The sequence below is a fragment of the Arvicola amphibius genome, chromosome 3 (assembly GCF_903992535.2).
Source record: "Arvicola amphibius chromosome 3, mArvAmp1.2, whole genome shotgun sequence".
Taxonomy (NCBI): Eukaryota; Metazoa; Chordata; class Mammalia; order Rodentia; family Cricetidae; genus Arvicola; species Arvicola amphibius.
Genome location: NC_052049.1, coordinates 28,811,241 through 28,830,063, shown reverse-complemented (window position 1 = coordinate 28,830,063; position 18,823 = coordinate 28,811,241). Strand labels below are relative to the sequence as shown.

The 18,823-nt window shown below is 43.1% G+C and overlaps 1 protein-coding gene across 1 annotated transcript in view; it reads left to right on the top strand.

Annotated features, from left to right (window-relative positions):
- Positions 1–18,823, top strand: part of Oxct1 (3-oxoacid CoA-transferase 1) — a 126,945-nt gene that overhangs the window by 11,355 nt on the left and 96,767 nt on the right. Inside the window, exons 4-6 of the mRNA XM_038322563.1 lie at positions 9,315–9,450; positions 11,861–12,010; positions 16,949–17,055. Of these exons, the coding sequence (XP_038178491.1) occupies positions 9,315–9,450; positions 11,861–12,010; positions 16,949–17,055 (393 nt within the window). The remainder of the gene's footprint in view (positions 1–9,314; positions 9,451–11,860; positions 12,011–16,948; positions 17,056–18,823) is intronic.

Here is an 18,823-nt window from a genome sequence, read left to right as displayed (position 1 = left end):
CTCTCAAAACGCTTACCTTGTGTTGCGTGACACTTTTCATGGGGAGGTGTGAACAAATGTCGCCTCCATCCGGGTAGGGGAGCGAAGGTGGAGCAGAGTGATGATACCACTGACATCTAGCTTGATGAACCGGAGAGTTTATTGGAGTTACTTACGGGAATATGGGTAGGGGTTACTTACCGGAGCATAGACCGTTCAAAGGCAGCTTTATCCACAAAAGTGCATTGCAGCGTGGGTGATGACTCATAAGAGTTGGAGCCCTGGAGCTCTCTCCCTGACTTGTAGAGAGCCTGACAGGTTAGAGAATCTTCTCAACAGTCCTTACTAATATAACATAACATTGGGGCGGGAGGGGCCTTGTGAATCTGGTAAATTTCAGGAACTCCTTGAGACTTGGCGAGGTTTTGTTTTTGTTTTTTGTTTATTTCCTGGGCCTTAATAGGTCTCTTTAAAACTTCCTTCATTTTAATGAGCTTCCTTCCAGCATGAAGTCTTTCAGTCCAGAGGAGGTTGCTATATATAACACTTTTGTATGACGTATTAAGTGTTAGCCTTGATGAGATAAATGCTGCTCTAGGATCACCCTTCTGAATATTTGATATTGTTGATTAAAAGGTTAAAAAAGCTGAGAATTCATTGATTTTTGATGAACTTTGTGTGAAACCGGTGTGAACCAAAACTTTCACAGTAAACTGTATGTCAACCATTTAACTACAGAGCCAATAGAAAAATGGATATTTTATGATATACATGCTACTTTCTTCTGGACAAGTATTTTGAGTTATAGATGTAAAAGAACAGGCTCTAGAGGACTCCTTGCTTATATGTGGACACTTCATACTATTAGATAATCCTTAAGTATATGTACTTCTGATTTCTTGGACATCATACTAATTAGGTATAGGATAATTTTGAGGGTGCAGTGAGTAGTCTCTCACTTGAAATAAACATTCTAGTCGTGTGCCAGTGTCTTCAAACCTAGAATTAAAAGGAACTGGACTTTGTGCTGTGCCCTGTTCCTTCTCTATTTTTACAGCCGCAGCTCTGGTGACCTCACTGAGCCAATACTGGCCATGCTGTCTTGACTGTGAGCATTCCGTAGGGTTTTGTTATTTGGCTTGGGAAGGGCTAATGATGTCCTGAGATGCATACTCACATCTGTGTACTTAGTTCATAAAGGTTTTATTTGTACCGTGGGTTGACTGAACCTTACATCCAAATACAGCCTTTTCCTTTATTTTGTACTTACGATAATTATAAATTGTAGTCTGAGATTAAAGCATGAAATGAAAGCAAAGGAAATAAAGTTTCCCCAATACTTATGTTTTTAAAATAATTGTTGCCAATAAGTGAGATTTTAGAAAATAGATATTCAAGATGCTTTTGTTGTTATTGCTGTTGGTTTCTTTTTGATTAATTTTCTTTGAAACTCTCTATTTATTCTTTGTGTCTTTCACGTCATGCATTTCAGCCCTATTCATTTCCCCGTCCCTTCATATCTGCCCTCTGCCCTTGCAACCCACCCCCAAATACAACACAATTTAAGAGAAAAAGACTAAAGAAAAGAAAAAAAAGAAAGGAAAAGAAATCTCATCGTGGAAGCCATAGACAGAGTGAGTCACACAGTACACCCTTTTATCCACATATATTTACTTGTAAAGAGTCCTTGGTCTGGTTCGAGGCCTCTGGTTTCTGCTACACTATCAGTGCTGGGCCGTCATTGTCATGGAGATCCTGCAGCTTGGGGTCTGCAGGACTGACCCCTTCACATGCTCCAGCAGATCACAGGTGGGGTGGATGTTGGGGTGGGCCAACTCATAGCCTTGGTTCTGGGTCTGAGTAGTTGCAGGGGTGGTTAGCCCACTAGCTTTCCCCTGTCCTCACCACCAAGATGAGCTCTCCAGCATTGCCCCCAACTGCCCCCAGCTCATCTCTTGCAGCAATGAGTAGGGGTGGGGCCAGTTCTACTGTGATGCCCAGGCAAGGTACAGGGCCCAATTTTTTGAGTGCTGCAGCTGGTGAGGGGAAGAGATGGCCCAGCTGCTAAAAGCTAAGCTCACAACCAAAATTTTACAAGTTTTTTTTTTTTCTCTTCTGTTTACGACAGGGTTTCACTGTATAGTCCTGGATGTTCTAGAACTCACTCTGTAGACCAGGCTGGCATTGAACGCAGGGATCCACCTGCCTCTGCCTCCCAAGTGCTGGGATCAAAGGCGTGCGCCACCACGTCTGCTTTCAAGAATTTAAATTTCAGATTCAGAAATGAAATATTTTCAGAAGGTGGATGCCTTTTGTGCAATATCCATTTTGGTTTACATCTCTATAGATTTCTGGCTTTTAGAGTTCTTTTAACCACTAAAATGTCTGAAGTCCTATGAAATCCAGAATTTTCTTTCTTTAGGCTGGAGAAAGTTGGCTTCTGATGGCAAGCAGTGCCCCCGTTGGAGAGTCCATCAGCATCACCTTCAGTATCTGGCTGTTTTATACTCATTTCCCTGTTAGAAATGGGGTGCTCCCCATTTGCCAACGGTCCACATCTTCAGTCTTTGTATCATGAGCTCCTAGATGACAGGGATGTAGTTTACTCATTTTTTTTATCATCAGGGATGTTACTATTATGTCAGACAAATGTATTTGATGAGTTTATGAATTACAGACATTATAGAAAGACATGCATGCTCTCGTTGTAAGCTATCCAGTAGAGTTTTCAAGGCGTAAGCATGAGCTCTTTATCTGGCCCAGTTGTTGAGAATCTTAGGCATTGCCTGGTTGCTATGCCAGGAGACAACCAGCCTAAAACAAAGCAAAGGCCAAATACATAGTCAGCCCCAGAGCCAAGATCAACAAATACAGAAGGTCATCTTTAAATAGGGCCAAGTTAAAATGTGTAATGTGTTGCAAAAATAAACAGAGAGATCTGAAAGAGTGGTCAGAAAAATTTCCAAGTCAATGAATGACCGGCTATGTTTTGGTTGTTGGAATGGACTCTGTAGGCTTGGAGGAAGCTTTGGATGTTTAAATCCACAAAAACAGATGGGCTGTATCCACCTTCATGGACTGGTTTATGGTTATGATTTTATTAGTCATAGCTCTGGATATTATCACTGGTAATTGAGCACTCTTCCAAAGGGACTCCTTTAAAAGGACTGATTATAGCTGAAGGAAGACAACATGACCATTAAATAACCCTGGAGATGAAAACAGGTGCACCATTGCTGCTGGCCCTCACATGGGGGGGGGCCTTAAGAGAACCAGTGTTTAGAAGTTTTGTATAGAAGGGAAGAGAGGCTGAGGACCACAGAACCTGACATTACTATGCTCTGGACCTCATGCTCCCTGACAGTGCCTCCCCTTGGCTCTGCTCAAGCAGAAGTTAGGAGAGCGCCTGGTTCAAGGCGTAGGCTGAATACCAGACAGACTGGAAGCTCACAGTGGATCCAGAGGGACAAGTGGGGACCAATGAGTGATTGTGCTGCTCGGCTTTGGCTGTTGCTGTCAACCCGACACCACCTCGAATTACCTGGGGAGAGAATCTTGCTTATTTATTTATTTCCCGAGTCAGGGTTTCTCTATATAGTCTTGGCTGTCCTAGAACTAAGGCTGGCTTGAAACTCAGAGATCCGCTTGCCTTTGCCTCCCGAGTGCTGGGATTAAAGGTGTGTGCCACCACCGCCCAGCCTGGGAAGAGAATCTTAATGAGGAATTATCTAGATCAGTTTGACCTAGGGGCACATCTTTGAGGGATTGTTCTGATTGGATGAAGGCACAGCCCATGGTGGTGGTACCACTTTCTAGGCAGGGGATCCTGAAGCATATAGAGAAGAGAGCTAGCCGAGAGCCAGCAGGGATCCGTGCATCTACTCCTTTCTGCTCTTGGCTGTGCATGTGTGGCTATGATGATTCAATTTCCTGTTTGGCCTTTCCTGCGGTAATGGAATTATGACCCGTATGAATGCTTATTCCTTCTCAAAGTTGCATTTTGTCAGGCTATTTAATCGCAGCAATAGAAATGAACCCAGAATAGTTCATTCCTGATAGAGAAGTTTTGGCTGGGAGAGGCCAATGGAATGTGGCAGCAGATTCTTTTAGCAAGTGCTCACTGAGTATTTCTGCAGTCCCCTTTCCATGCTATATAGTGGACAGGTCCTTAGGATGTAGAAGTGAAAGAAAAAAAGCCAAAACCACCACCACTACTACTACCACCACCACCACCACCACCACCACCACCACCACCACCACCACCACCACCAAAAACAGCAGCAGGGTAAGAGCGCTTGTCACAGACCTTCTCTTCTATTTGGGAAAGACAGACAATAGCCAGTCAGCGTAAAAATGGGTACATTTTCTAACACATTAGAAAGTTTTGTGACATGAGAGAAAGAAAAAGAGCAAGCAAGACACGTGGGACCCTCTGAGTAGAGCGGTGGCTGTCAGCAATCAGTGCAGTGGTCAGGGTTGCATCGAGGTAACATCTGAGCCCATAGGAAGGGAGTGGGCTGGGCGAGGAGCCATGCAGAGAGGAAATTCAGAGATGGGGCAGAAAGCCAGTGTGCAGGCTATTAGGGGAACATTCCTGGCCTGGCTAGGGGAGCAAGAGAGCAAATATAGAGTTAGAGAAGTGAGCAAAGAAGGTTCTGGAAGGAATGAGGCCGGAGACATAAAAGCCATGCAAATAGATGGCCTCACAGGCTGCTCTGGAGCTCTGTGCTTTATTCTGAATAAATAATACCTCTCCAGCGCTGGATCCTGTTCCGCTTCCATGTTTTATATGGTTCTCTCTGGCTGCCATGTTCAAGGTGCACTGTAGGGACAGAAGCAGACAAGGGTCCTCCTGTGCCCGGGTAATGATGGTGCAGGACAGAGGAGGGAGTGAGGAATGGCTTGATTCTTAAACAGGTTGTGAGGTCAGGATGTCTTGATAGGCTTGGTAGGGAGAGGTTAAGTATGGAGCAGAGTTTTGCATTCCCTAGGTTTGTTCTGCCCATCTCTAAGGAGGGAGCTGCTCGCAGGCAAGCCAGGCTGGAAGAGAAGCTAAGGTTGGAGGAGAATTGCTAATCTGAAGTGGGGTCTGGGCCTTAGGGGCAGTGAGGAAGAAGTGAGGAAAAAGAAGGAGGAGGAAGGAGAAAGAAAACAGGAGGGGAGGCAAGACAGAAAGCATTTCTCACTAGAAAGCTGGCATCTTTGGTAATCGGGAGACCTCTAGTGGACAAGTGTATTATTAACTCATAAGGCTATTTCTTTTTTAAACTTAAAGTAGTTTTTAAAGTAGGATACCATTTGGGCAGTAGTTCACTTACTGTCTTCCATATGTAGCTGGAGACTGGATAGATGAAAAGCCTCAGACTTGCCAACTTCCCTCTGTGTCTGAAGCTAGGTGGAGTTGACCTCGTGTGTGAACTCACTGACAGACTCTACTGGAGCCCATTAAAGGGAAACTGCTTCAGGCGGGAAAAGTACATGTTTATTAGCCTTTAATTTTCCTTTGGAAGAAAGATACTGTCTTAGTTAGGGTTTCTGCTGCTCTGAAGAGACACGATCAGCACCATAACTCTTATAAAGGAACACATTTAATTGAGGTGGCAGCTTACAGTTTCAGAGGATTAGTCCATTACCATCACGGTCGGACATGGAGGTGTGCCGGCAGACATTGTGCTTGAGCTGATAGTGCAGGCAAGAGGAAGTAGACTGAATGCCACACTGAGTGAAACTTGAGCAAAGGAGACTTCAAGGCCTGCCCCATAGTGACATGCTTCCTCCAACAAGGCCACACCTTCTTCAGCAAAACCTCCTAATAGTGCCACTCCCTTTAGGGGCCATTTTCCTTCAAACCACCACAGATACTAAATAGAAATGATATAGATACTTGTATGCCTCTGGTGGGTAAGAAGCAAAGATTATTGAATGATAGACAGGTTTTTTTGTTATCTATATACGTTGAGGGATACTGTATGCAGGATGCCATGGGAAGGGGAGGTAAGAGGCTTTGAATTAGGAAGGAACCACGTGAGCTGGAATGGGCTCTGGTAAGGTTGGTAACTGAGAGTGGAGACAGGTGGTTGTTACAAGAAACGTTAGTGGTTTGTCACACAGGCTACCATACTTAACACCTTTGCTTGTCAAAACATGTGGGATGTCTCTAGTGGCTCTTAGATCCATTTTTCCCCCAGCTCACTCTTCTGTTAGGTTCCACTCTGAAAGCTGAAATTCTGCAGGCTTTGTGTCTACATCAGGGTAACACGTCTTAGGGATGCACCATCTCTCCAGTGCTCTAGATTTACCCTCTCTCCTATATTCATGTGGTCTCCACCTTAGTTCAGATGCTCACCATTATTTGGACTGCCTTTTAATTCACATCACCCGCTTCCTGAGTTCATTGTATAGCCTGTTACCTGCCAGCTGAAGCATCTCCTGTCCTTCAGGACGAAGTCCTTCAAGGCAGATCACGATCAGGTCCCCCTCCCACTTCTGCCTCCAGTGCACAGCCCATTCGCTCTGAGCTCTGAGGAGGGTGCCTCAGCATCTCCATTTCTTACTGTGTTTTCCAGCTCTGTTTTCCTTTGGCTTTCATCTACTTTTTGCCGTCTGTTAGATCCTTTCCCTTCACCTAGACTCTCTCTTCCCTCTTTCTCTGTCAACAGGCAGATCCTTAATCTTCTGTGTTCTCATCACATATTATACAGACACCACTTAGCACATCTTGCTGTGCTAATTACAGGCTCATGCTTATTTCCTCTAACCTCTCAGAACTACACAGGGCCCAAGGCCAGGCCTTCTTAAGGCTGTAACCCCAGAAGCTGACATCTCTGGGGTAGAGTAAGCACTGGCGGTATGGGATTGGTAGATGAATGAATTCTGCAGACAACACAAGATGAGTGTGGGAAAAGCCATCAGAACACGCAAGTGATTGGCAGGGAGAAAACAAAAGCTCATGTATATAAGAGGATTTCAGGGGCTTTCTTATTGGAGTTTTATCTTTTAAAAAAACTGTTGATACCTAATATTAGAGTGGTGTAGAAAACTGACCATACGCAGATATATAGATAGGATTTTACAAGCTGCACAGCCATGAAGCCAACACCCCTGCAAAGACATGGGACAGGGTCAGGTCTCCTGAAAGATCCCTTCACAATGCCTCCAGTTACTACTCTTTTCTCCCTGCCCCGATCTTCATTATGGGCACTTTGGGTCTCATTCTTCAGTCCCGTCAAAGTCTAAAGCTCTTGTAAAAGGAGTAATCCAACATGTACACTTCTGTGTATAGCTTCGTTCATTCAACGTTCAGTCTGAGATTTGTCCATGGTGGCTAGCGGTTGTCCAGCATGCAGTCTCGTTGCTGTATCTTATTGTCTGGATAAACTATAACTTATCTATTCTGTGGATGGGCATTTGAGAGGCTCTCATTTTTTGTCATAATGGGCAATGCTATTGATGAGTATATTATATATGACTTTTAGTGAGCATTAAATATGAATTCTTGTTTGGTGAAGACCCAACAATGAACTGCTGATTCAGCACCTGGATTTTTTTTCAATGTTAATGGTGTATGCTAACAGCTTTGTTATTTTCCCCCCCTTAAAGCGATTAGTATACATTCGTCTTAGCACACAAAAAAATTCTGGTTTTTATGTCCTTCCCTCCTGGCTCTTTTTTTTTTTTTTTCTTTTCTTTTTTTTTTCTTTCTTCTTCTTTTTTTTTTTTTTTTTTTTTTTGGTTTTTCGAGACAGGGTTTCTCTGTAGCTTTGGAGCCTGTCCTGGAACTAGCTCTTGTAGACCAGGCTGGTCTCGAACTCACAGAGATCCGCCTGCCTCTGCCTCCCGAGTGCTGGGATTAAAGGCGTGTGTCACCACCGCCCGGCGTTTTTTTTTTTTTTTTTCTTTTAATATAATCATTCCTTTGTGTTTATTGTGTTGTCTCATTATGATCTTTACTACTAAAAAATTTTGCCCTTAAAAGTAGTTTTATAAGCCAGGTGGTGGTGATGGCACATGTCTTTAATCCCAGCACTTGGGAGGCAGAGGCAGGTGGATCTCTGTGAGTTCGAGCCCAGCCTGGTCTACAGAACAAGTTCTAGGTCAGCCAGGGCTATACAGAGAAACTCTGTCTCGAAAGCAACAACATCACAACAACAACAACAACAACAACAACAACAACAGAAATAGTTTTATAAAGCCAAGCCTGTATCCTATCACTTGGAAAGCTGAGGCAAGAGGATCTTGAGTTCCAGGCCAACTTAGATTACGTAGTGAGACGGTTCCAGACAGATAAGCCAACCTACAAACAAAGTCTGTTGTTTCTCTCTAGTTGGGTAAAGAGCTTCCAAAATCTTTGAGCAGGGAGAGGTAAGCCTATGATAAAGGGACAAGCTTTCATTCAGTAGCTAACCTAGGAATTGTGCTTAAAAATGCATTTTTCTATGAAAATATGATAGAAACAAAGAAGAAATGCAATGACACCTGGAGGTTTTTAATCTAGAAAAAGTCAATAGTGCCTGCATCATTTCTAAGAATAAACTGAGTCCTCATTTTAAATTATTAAACCAATATGTATGTATGAATTGTAACTAATAAAGGATTCATTTTGCTGCCTGCAGTCCTTTCATTTGAGGGGATTAAAGACATTCAAGTATACAAATATTGTTAAGGAATATGTCTGTGATAGAGGGGAAAATTTTCTTAGACTTATGTATAATTTGGGTTCCTATTTCCATGAATATGCTCCTCTTTGTCTTAATACAGGAATGGTCCCTTCTATTTGAACACAGAGAGCCTCTGCCTCTGTACTGGAGTGTTTGGAGATGCTCCAAAGCATAGGGCAAGAGCCAGGCCATCATGCTTAGCATCTATCCCAAGACCATTTTGCAGTATAAAGAGAACAAAAAATGTGTGGACTGGAACTATAGGCTGAACATGGGCTGAGCTGTATTAGCTATGTCCCTTAGTCTCTGAGAGCTTGGGGGATTTGAGATAGATCTCCCTGTGTAGCACTGGCTGACCTGGACCTCACTACATAGACAAGGCTGGCCTCATGCCCAGAGCTCTCCCTGCCTCTGCCTTCCGAATGCTGGGATTCATGCCAGCCTTTTAAGCTTTCCTATCTCCGCCTGTAAAACAAAAAAAGACAAGCCACTTTCTGAGTTCTTGGAGTGGTGAAAGCTAGAAGGAAAATGTGAACAGAATTCTTTAGGAGAAGAGATTGCTTTCCCTCCAAATTATTGAAGTTTCACGTCTTTGAAAAACAAAACAAAAACAAACAAAAAGTGTGCTAACAGTATCCCGTAGGTGGGCTCATGATTACCAACTCCCTTTCTGTTTAGGGTCGACAACTTTGGCCTGGGCCTTTTACTTCGATCCAAGCAGATAAAACGCATGATCTCGTCGTACGTGGGAGAAAATGCAGAATTCGAGCGACAGTACTTATCGGGCGAATTAGAAGTGGAGCTGACCCCTCAGGTGAGGAGATGCTTTCATTTCACAGCGCCAGTCAGTGCCCGTTTATAGAGAAGCGCCTTTCTTCCTTCTTAAAGCTTTGTTGTTGTTCCAGACAGAAATGCTATTTCCTCAAACCAAGGGACCTTGTCTTTGGGTGGCTCCTGTTGGTTCTAGAGGACTACTTCCTGTGACTATGGGCGATTAGGTATCGCTAAGTAGAAAATATCCGCGCTGCTGGGTAACATTTTTAATATGGTACTACAGTGTATGCACATTGTGTCAGAAGCAAACAAAAGGGCTTACAGAAATGGGATTGTCTTAAAAGCCAGTTTTCATGAATCTCAGTGTTGGAGATTTCTGAGTGGTCAAATCTTGCTGACTCCAGTCAGGAGAGTGAAGGCTGTTGGAGGGTGAAGCTGTTTCATGGAGGAAGTGCTTGGGCTCGGAGCCGGAGGATTTAGGGGACTGATAGTGTGGCAGAGCCAGCCATTTGTACAGTTCGTACAGCAAGTCTGTACCTGGTTTCCACTTCTCCTAATCCATCCAAGGCAGCTCTCGAAGCCCTTTGGGCAAAGCAAGGCTCTACACGCCCAGGGTGCTGGTGCTCCGCTCGGAAACACTCTGCCTTTGCTCTGCAACTGAGCGCCCCTTTCCGCCCCAAGGTGATGTTGCTTCGGAACTTTGCCAGGTTGATAAGGCTGGAAGGCAGCCAAATTTTAGAAAAGAAAACGATCGGGTACGTGCTAGTCTAGAGAAGGCATGCATCGGGGGTTGTTCTCTCTGACGGCGGCTCCACAGCGTCTCAGTCCCACCCGGTTACCCACCGCACTGGCATCTCTGCCTGTTCAAGTGCTGCGCTGGGTTTGATACGACTCAGCTTTCATTTCAAGTTTTGTGAATGAACCAATGTATACATTTCTAGTTTCCTTGGGTTTCTATAAAAATCAACAAGCTAAAAATCCCTCCAATGATCGAGTCGCTCACACCACAGAAACTCATTTCTCACAGTTAAAACAGCTGGAAAGTCCAAGATCGGGAGACAGCCAGTCCAGTTCCTAGGGAGTCTTTTCTTGCCTTCTGGGGGCTGATGTCTTGCTTTGTCCTCTGGGGCACTGGCATGAGCAAAGTGAGCTCCCTGGTGTCTTTTCTTATAACAGCAATGATCCTCCTAGAGCAGGGCCTATATTTACGGGTTATTTCCATCTAAGTATCCCTTTCTACCCCTGTCACATTGAAGGTTAGTGTTTCAACTTCAACAGTTAAGGGACACACAGTCCAGACCATCCCATGCAACCTTCGCATTGTTAGTTAAGGCACTGTATCATCGAGGCTGTGTAGTTACTGAAGATTGAGTCTTTTATGCATTATCTCTATTTTGTCAGAGGCCACATACATGGGCAGGAACTTCCTTAATACTTAAACTAAAAGAAGTTAGTGTTTCTTTCCTCAGCCAAGTGGCGCACCTTCTCTCTCCCATCTTCCTTTGCAGCTTGATGGGAGGAACGCTGCTGAAGTGGCAGGGACTGGCACTCCTTTTGGGTAGGCAGGTGTTCCCAAAGGACTCTTGTCTTCATCAATATTCTTCTTTTAGGTTTTTGGCCATTGGGCAGAGAAATGGAGAAGAGTGTTTGGGAAGGGTGAGCAAAAAGTTTTTAAAATGAGGGGTGTTATTATGATTCTTTTAAAAAAAGATTTATTTATTTATTTATTATGGACACAGTGTTCTGTCTGCATGTATGACTGCAGGCCAGAAGAGGGCACCAGATCTCCTTACAGATGGTTGTGAGACACCATGTGGTTGCTGAGAATTGAACTCAGGACCTCTGGAAGAACAGCCAGTGCTCTTAACCTCTGAGCCACCTCTTCAGCCCTATGATTGTTTTAATGGTTAGCATAGTACTTGTTATGTAGCTCATGCTGACCTCAAACTCATGGCCCTCTTCTTTCCTTAGCCTTCCAGATGTTAAAATTATAAATATTTTTCACCCTGTCTGGCATACCTATTGCTTTTAATGATAAAATTCTTTAGTTTACACTTACACATATTACATGGTAAAACAAAATTTAAATATTCATATATTTAAAAATATATGAATAGTTACATTTACGTAATTAAGTTTTAAATTTGATTTCAAAATATTAAAGTAGACATTTGTAGAATACAATGTCAAGAGACCAGTGGGGGTAGAGTCTAGAAACTGAAAGCATGACTAAACAAATGAACAGCTATATTTGAATGTGGATCAAGAATGGAATTGATTATTGTCTTTTAATTAATGCCTCAGCTTGGAGATTTCCAAGCACATACATTGATACACACTTTGGAGGTGGTGAGCCTCTCGACGATGGGAATTACATCTAACAGTGTCTGTATTCCTAGTCCCAACTGCACTTTGTGGACTTTTCGCAGATATTGGTTGCTTATTCGTAGGGCACACTTGCAGAGAGGATCCGTGCAGGCGGAGCTGGAGTCCCTGCCTTCTACACCAGCACAGGATATGGGACACTGGTACAAGAAGGAGGATCACCCATAAAATACAACAAAGATGGCAGTGTTGCCATTGCCAGCAAGCCACGAGAGGTAAGATTCTCCTCACTCACGTGACTCTCATGAGACCACTTTCCTCAGGAGATTCTGTGCGGACTCATTTGATGGTTCCCTCAGTGAGATAAACAGTCATTCATTTTCAAAAAGGTGAGATTATTAGCTAAATCTGGGTATACTTAAAAATCACAGAGGCAGAGGCAGGCGGATCTTTGTGAGTTCGAGACCAGCCTGGTCTACAAGAGCTAGCTCCAGGACAGGCTCTAAAGCTGCAGAGAAACCCTGTCTTGAAAAACCAAAATAAAATAAAATAAAATAAAATAAAAATTAAAAAAAAATAAAAATCACAGAGGGAAATTAGAATAAATTAGAATAAAATAAGCCATAATCACTATACATTCTACTATAATTAGGGTTAGTTAACTGGTTTTCTGAAAGGCTTTAACAAAAGGAAGAACATCTACTATGGATGATTATGCTTCCCCTTAAAACAAAACAAAACAAAAAAGCCCCATGGAAGTTGTTTACTGTGTATTGTGTTAATCTCTTTGCCCAGGTTCTTCCCAGCATGACAGAAGGAATATTAAGTAACAAAGGAAATCTTATAGAAGAGGTTACAGTTGTAATTGTAGAATGGAATAGAGAGTTCAAACAATCACTTTGACATTTTGCATCTTAGCCATAGCTAAGTTTTTCACTTTTCACTGACCTGTGCTTTTTAAACTGGGTTAGGAGGGGTTACTCTAGGGTGAGCAACTTTTCTCATATTAGACAACAGTAGGTAGACCTCTAGATAGAGTATTTGACATAGTTAGATTTGAAGTAACTTTAAAAAAAAAGCCATATGCAAGCTGTTAGGAATTTTTCCTAACGCGAGCTCTGTGCCGACGCAAATCCCCAATCAAGCCAAATCAAAACAAGCCAAATTAAGAAATATCCAGGTTTAATGGGATTGCTGCGCTCTTGGGTGGCCCCGAGGGGGAACCGGGAGGCAGCAAAAGCAACCTCCGGGAGGAAGGAAAAGAGACCACGTGTTCCTCTTTTGGGAGTTCATTTAAGTACTCTGTGGGAGTGGTTCTGATTCCCCCCTGGGAGGGGTCAGGACCTGGCATGCTGGGATTTGAAGTCCAGACCAATACAATTCTCAGGCCTGGGGGCTGGGATAGATGCTAGGGGCTGGGGTCTACGCTCCCAATTTGACACAGGCCAGTGCATTATTCTGAACTTAAAAATGTCTTTCCATTCTTATTGTCCTTATGACTGAAGATAGCAGCTAGTGGCGGTTGCAGCAATGCTGGGTTGCACCCCTAGGGAGGTGAACTAGTCAGCGAAGGGATGTCCCACCAGTGTTGGGAGTATAGTACTGCTGGTTCTGTTGCTTTTCTGGGGAGACAAGGGTTTGACAACTGTGCCCCTGTCTGACGGTCTGGAACCTTGCCTCTTTCCTGGTAGTGACCTGCATTGATTCAAGCTTTTATTCGAGTATTTTTTTAATATTTTGTCTTGCTTTTCCACTGCTTAATTTGGTAAAAAGTTTCTTGATAACCAGGAACTTAATGAAAATGAAGTTTAGGAGTATATAATAAAAGTACCCTGAAAAATTGAGTTAACATTTTGATAGCTTGTTAGAAAGTGTCACTTTATTTAACCTACCCAAGAGAATATGGCTAGATTCTTTTTTGACTTTTCATTTTTGCCTGGTGCATTGTTGAGGCTAGCTTCAGTAAAAATACCACTTACCAGGGTAGGGCATAGGGATTAGAAAAGTTAGTAAGGAGTTCAAAGACGTGAGTGAAAATAATAAAACAGAAAATATAGGGTAGTATCAGGAGGGAGTTCCAGTGACTACTGCAATGGAAATTAAACATTTCCATTTGCTAAAATACCCCGACCCCAAAAGGTGGGAGTAAGATAAAAAAAACTTTATTAATGTGATACAAGGAAATGAACATACCAGTTGAAGGCCACGGGCTACGTCCATAGTTAAACATTCTGTTGCTAGAACAAAACAAGTCATGCACACACCCTAGACCAAAACATTCTGTAGGCAAACCACTCCCTTGGTGGAATCCAAAGTTATCTCCATAAGGGAATTGAAGCCTTAGTTGGATCCTTAGACTTTTGTTTGATGTAGAAACATATCTGCTTCTCTATTCCTGAAATACAAGGTCTGGATATTAGCTACACCTGTAATAACCTTGCCAGAGCAGAACTCTCATCTAAATCTATGTGGAACCCTTGAGGTAGAAACAGGCAGTAACCTTGAAGGAATAGAAGTAAGTTCCAACTCTCTGACCTTTGCTCAGGGTGGAATGGCAACAGCTTTCAGCAAGTTGAAACTCTCTGACCTTCAGACAAGGTGGAAACAGGCTCACATTTTTGGGCCTCCACAGTGCATGAATCTAGTACCTTGTAATTTTATGTAAAATTCGATCTCTGATCTCTTTGTCTCTCCCTCCATCCCTGCTTTCCCCAGTCTCCATCCTCTGGCTCTAGTTTGCTTCTGGTCCACATAGCCTAGAGTTCCCTCAGTATGATAAGAAGTTAATAGAGAATTTGAGTGTGAGTGTGATATGTTCTAAGTTACATCTTATAAAGATCAGTCTGACCATGGGCGATAAGTTTTATGGTTTTGTAGGTGGCCATGCATTGATCCTGGTGGGAACAGGCATTGGCTGAGATGAGGTGGTAAAGTGGAGTTTGTGTAAACTGGTTAGAATCAGGTCAGATGTTGGTGATGGAGCCACAGCAAATGACATAGAGGACAGGAACCAGGATTGCTCTTATTGAGATGGGTAAGGCACAGGGCAAGCAGAGAGCTCTGTCTGTTGGGGAAGAGATGTCCTTAAGAAGTTCAGGAGTCTGAAGAGGAAGTGCTTGGTAACACTGGTAGGAAATTTACAGAGCAGGAGGCATGATATGTGGGCATCCAAACCCGTAGGACTAGACACACAGTCCTGGGCCACTCTGCAAGCAGAGGGTGCTCTTTAACAGTTAATAGACAGGCAGAAGAAGAAGTGCTACAGTGGAAAATGAGAAGGGAGGCCCAGAGAAACCCAGGGGAGCCTGGTGATTTGAAAGATAAAAGAGGGAGCAGCTGGGTCAAAGGAAGGCTCAGGACTAGAGTTAAACAGTAGTGTGCAGAAACGAAGATCACTGGCGAAATCTGATGGGAGTGCATTCCAGAAGATCCTGCGAAGCAGAAGCCACCTGCACCATTTGCAGCGAGCACAGGAATAATCTCGGTAACGCTTGTTGCTTCCCTCTTTGAAGTTTAAGACAGGTAACACTAGAAAACATATTTAGAAAATACTTGAGTTTTCTATGTCTCAGCCATCATCCCTGGTGGGTTTTCTGTTTGCTTTCTTTGGGGAAAGCTTTGTTGGGGAACTTTTGATGCTCTGTAGGCCAGGCTTCTCTTGATCTCCCAGCAGTCCTCTTGCCTCTGCCTGTAGAACTGGGATGACAGGCATGTGCCACTACTTGCCTTGCCATTGATATTCACGGTGATGACTTTTGAAAGACTCAAGCCTTTAAAATAACTTTGTATGTTGTTGCGCAACTAATCTTATATAATTTCATAGTAGTATAGTCTTCATCAGCAGCTTTCCTAGCTCATATCTTCTAGCAAGAAACTGGGCTATCTTTGGAGAAGCTTTCCTTTAAGAAATGATCTGTTTGAAACTCTGTAAAAGTAAGGTTGGAGCCGGTTGTGGTGGCACTCGCCTTTAATCTCAACACTAGGGAGGCAGAGGCAGGTGGATCTCTAAATTCAAGGTCAGCCAGACTGGTCTACAGAACAAGATCCAGGACAACCAGGGTTACACAGAGAACCTGTCTCAAAAAATCAAAATAAATAAGTAAATACCTCCCCCCTCCCCACATACCCAGAAAAAAAGTAAGGTTGGAACGTTGCTTAGTGATCTGTCACATGGTAATGTATATGAGACCTCAGGGTCAAGTCTCAGCATCTACTCCCCGACAAAGCAAAGCAGAAAGTAACTGAACCCCACCTTCACGTTGGAACCTTCTAGAAAACGCATCCACTCCATTGTCCACTAGAGGGCACAGTGGGAATGCAGTTAGAATTCTGCTTTCACAGGGCTGCAGTTGTATGGGAGGAATCCAGCCCTCAATGGGATTGTTTCAATTCTGTTTAATTCCCAGAGGTGAATCTCCAAGGGGAAAAGAAAGGAAGAGCATACTGGCAAAGGAGAGTTTTGTTTTGTGCTGTCTCCCAAAAGACCGTAAACGTTTAAAACAAATTCAAAAGCATTGTGTTGTATCAGTAATGACTAAAGATGTGCAGTAAGTTAAAACCAACATTTATAAAAGCAAAGGAAGCAAGAAGTTCCTATGAGTAAAGGCAAAAACCATACAGAAATTTTGTGTGAAGAAAATCTACAAAGATGTTAATAGAAGGAAGCCCACATCATGCCCATGCAAATGGGAAAATGCCAGTTCTTTTCATATTAATTTACTTTTTCTGTGATCATCGACTGTATCAACAGTAATTATAGATCACAGATTAGTGAGAAGCAATAGAAAAGCCATTTTGTGTAACGACACATTTTTATTTGGGGAGAGGGATAGAAGGAAAGAGGGGCTGTATTCTATGTCCCTAATGTCACCAAGACAAGAAAAGAGGGGTTGTATTCTATGTCCCCAATGTCACCAAGACACACATTCAAATGGATATTGACACACTTTACTGCTTAGACTTGTAGGGGTTTTAGTTCCTCAGACGTACTAAACTCACACTTGTTGTGAGACCTGTGCACAGAATCCTCTTCCTGAAGACTCCCTGGGCTGTTCTGAGAAAGCCTTATGCTACTGATGTAGTCTCTTGAGGTCCCTCCCCCTGAGAAAGCCTCCCTGGTTAAGCTCCTAGTGTGTGCTTCTTCAGAGCACAGCACATAGCATGATTGTGTGAGTCTCACCCAATGTCTGACCGCGAGTCTTTGTTTCCCACAGGTGAGGGAGTTTAATGGGCAGCACTTCATTCTGGAGGAAGCAATCACAGGAGATTTTGCTTTGGTGAAGGCCTGGAAAGCAGACCGGGCAGGAAACGTGATTTTCAGGTACTGTAGTAGCTAAAAAACAAAACAAAACACCTCACCTTCTGTCTTGAGTAAAATGGAAGTTATACCTCAAGTGGAGTGCCTGCCTAGGGCCCTGTGGTACATCCTCAGCATTTAAACAATGCTAATGTAATGGGTGTCAACAGCTCTGTGCTTTCTAAGTTATGACAGCACAAGTGAATACCACAGTGAGTTGCTTTCTGACCATTTTTAAATGGCTTAAAGTCATTCATGCACACCCGTGTATGCACTTGGGTCCGGAAATGCATGTAGTCCCAGTGGCCCTGATGATATGCTGTATTTGTACTTGTCTGTTCCTGTTGGCTGATGGCTCGCTAAGTAATTAGATCCAGGGCCGGGATGTAACTGAGTTGGTAGAGTGCTTGCCTCAAGCCTATGGTGTTACATTCTCAGCACGTGGAGGGTGGAGGAAGGCACAACAGAAGTTCAAAGTCATTCTCACTCCATAAGGAGTTTGAGGCTAGCTTGGGATATATGAGACCCCATTAAAAAGAAATGGATTAGTGGATGGGGGTGGGGAGAGAATAGGAGGAGGGAAGGGAGCGGGAACTTGGATTGGCATTTTTGAAAAATCTAATAAATTTAAAAAAAGAAATGGGTTTATCTACTCTTGTACACAGGTACATATAATTGTATTTTCTATCTATATTTTCATGGCCGAGAGTAGTTATTTTCTTGGCGAACATGACAGCAGCCAACATGTATTGTTTTTTGTTTTAATATTGCTATTTTTATACAGTGTCTTGAAAATGTCAAAATTGCTCTGATATTTTGGGGGAAATTGCTAATAATAGTTTAGGTGAGTTCCTTTCCTGTGGGGCCAATGTCTTCCAGGAAAGCCTTCTAAATGTTTCATCTGAAGAGCTAATTATCTTCACAAATGCTGAGCTCTTCTTGTTTGCGTTTTCTGGGTAGGCACAGGCCTCCGTGCTTTTTCTTTCGATGAACCTCTGCATATTAAACTCTAAGGAATGATAAGTATTTAATGCCTTGGATTTGTAGGTTAGATAGTTGTGTTTTGGAAGTCGGGCCACTTTGGCTATATATGAGAGGTGAGCAACATGGTCTTTTCGGTGATAGAAATCATTTTCTTCCTCATCATTTTGTGACTTGCTGCTTTAGTGAGGGGTTCTTTTAAAAAAGTGTTATTCTTAACAAATGTGGTTTGGCCTCAATCACAGTCAAATCCTCCGCAGCACTCACATTTTTAAAAATTTATTTCTGAAGGAATTAATGTGATATTAACGTTCTGATTTCCCGAGTTGTAGGCTTTTGACATGCAACTAAATTTGGAAATCCTAGGCAAACTAACGCGCTGCCTGCGTTCTCTGACCATCGGGTGTGGTGTTTGTAAAGCTCTGATGGCCTGTAAATAAAATGAATGAAGTATTATAGCAAATATCAGTTACTTCAAGTATTTGTAGAATTTCTTTCCGTGCTCTGATGCCTGCCTGTGGTTTCTGAAGACTTTACTTGGGCCTGTAAGCTCCGACCGTGCGTAGGTGCTAATGGTCACTGAGTGGTGGCCCAATGAAAGCTCTCAGCCCAGTGGTCAAGCGGTCTAGGCTCTCAGAATACAAATCTCACTTGTAGTCACTAGGACAGCTGGTCCATGCATCACACCATTGTTATCCTGAGTGATTGTTAGGTGGTCTCGCAGCGCCTGTGAGTGTTCATATACTGTCAGCTAGCGGAAGCTTCTCCTTATTTAGCAGGAAAGACTGTACCCTCTCCTGTGAAGCATTTG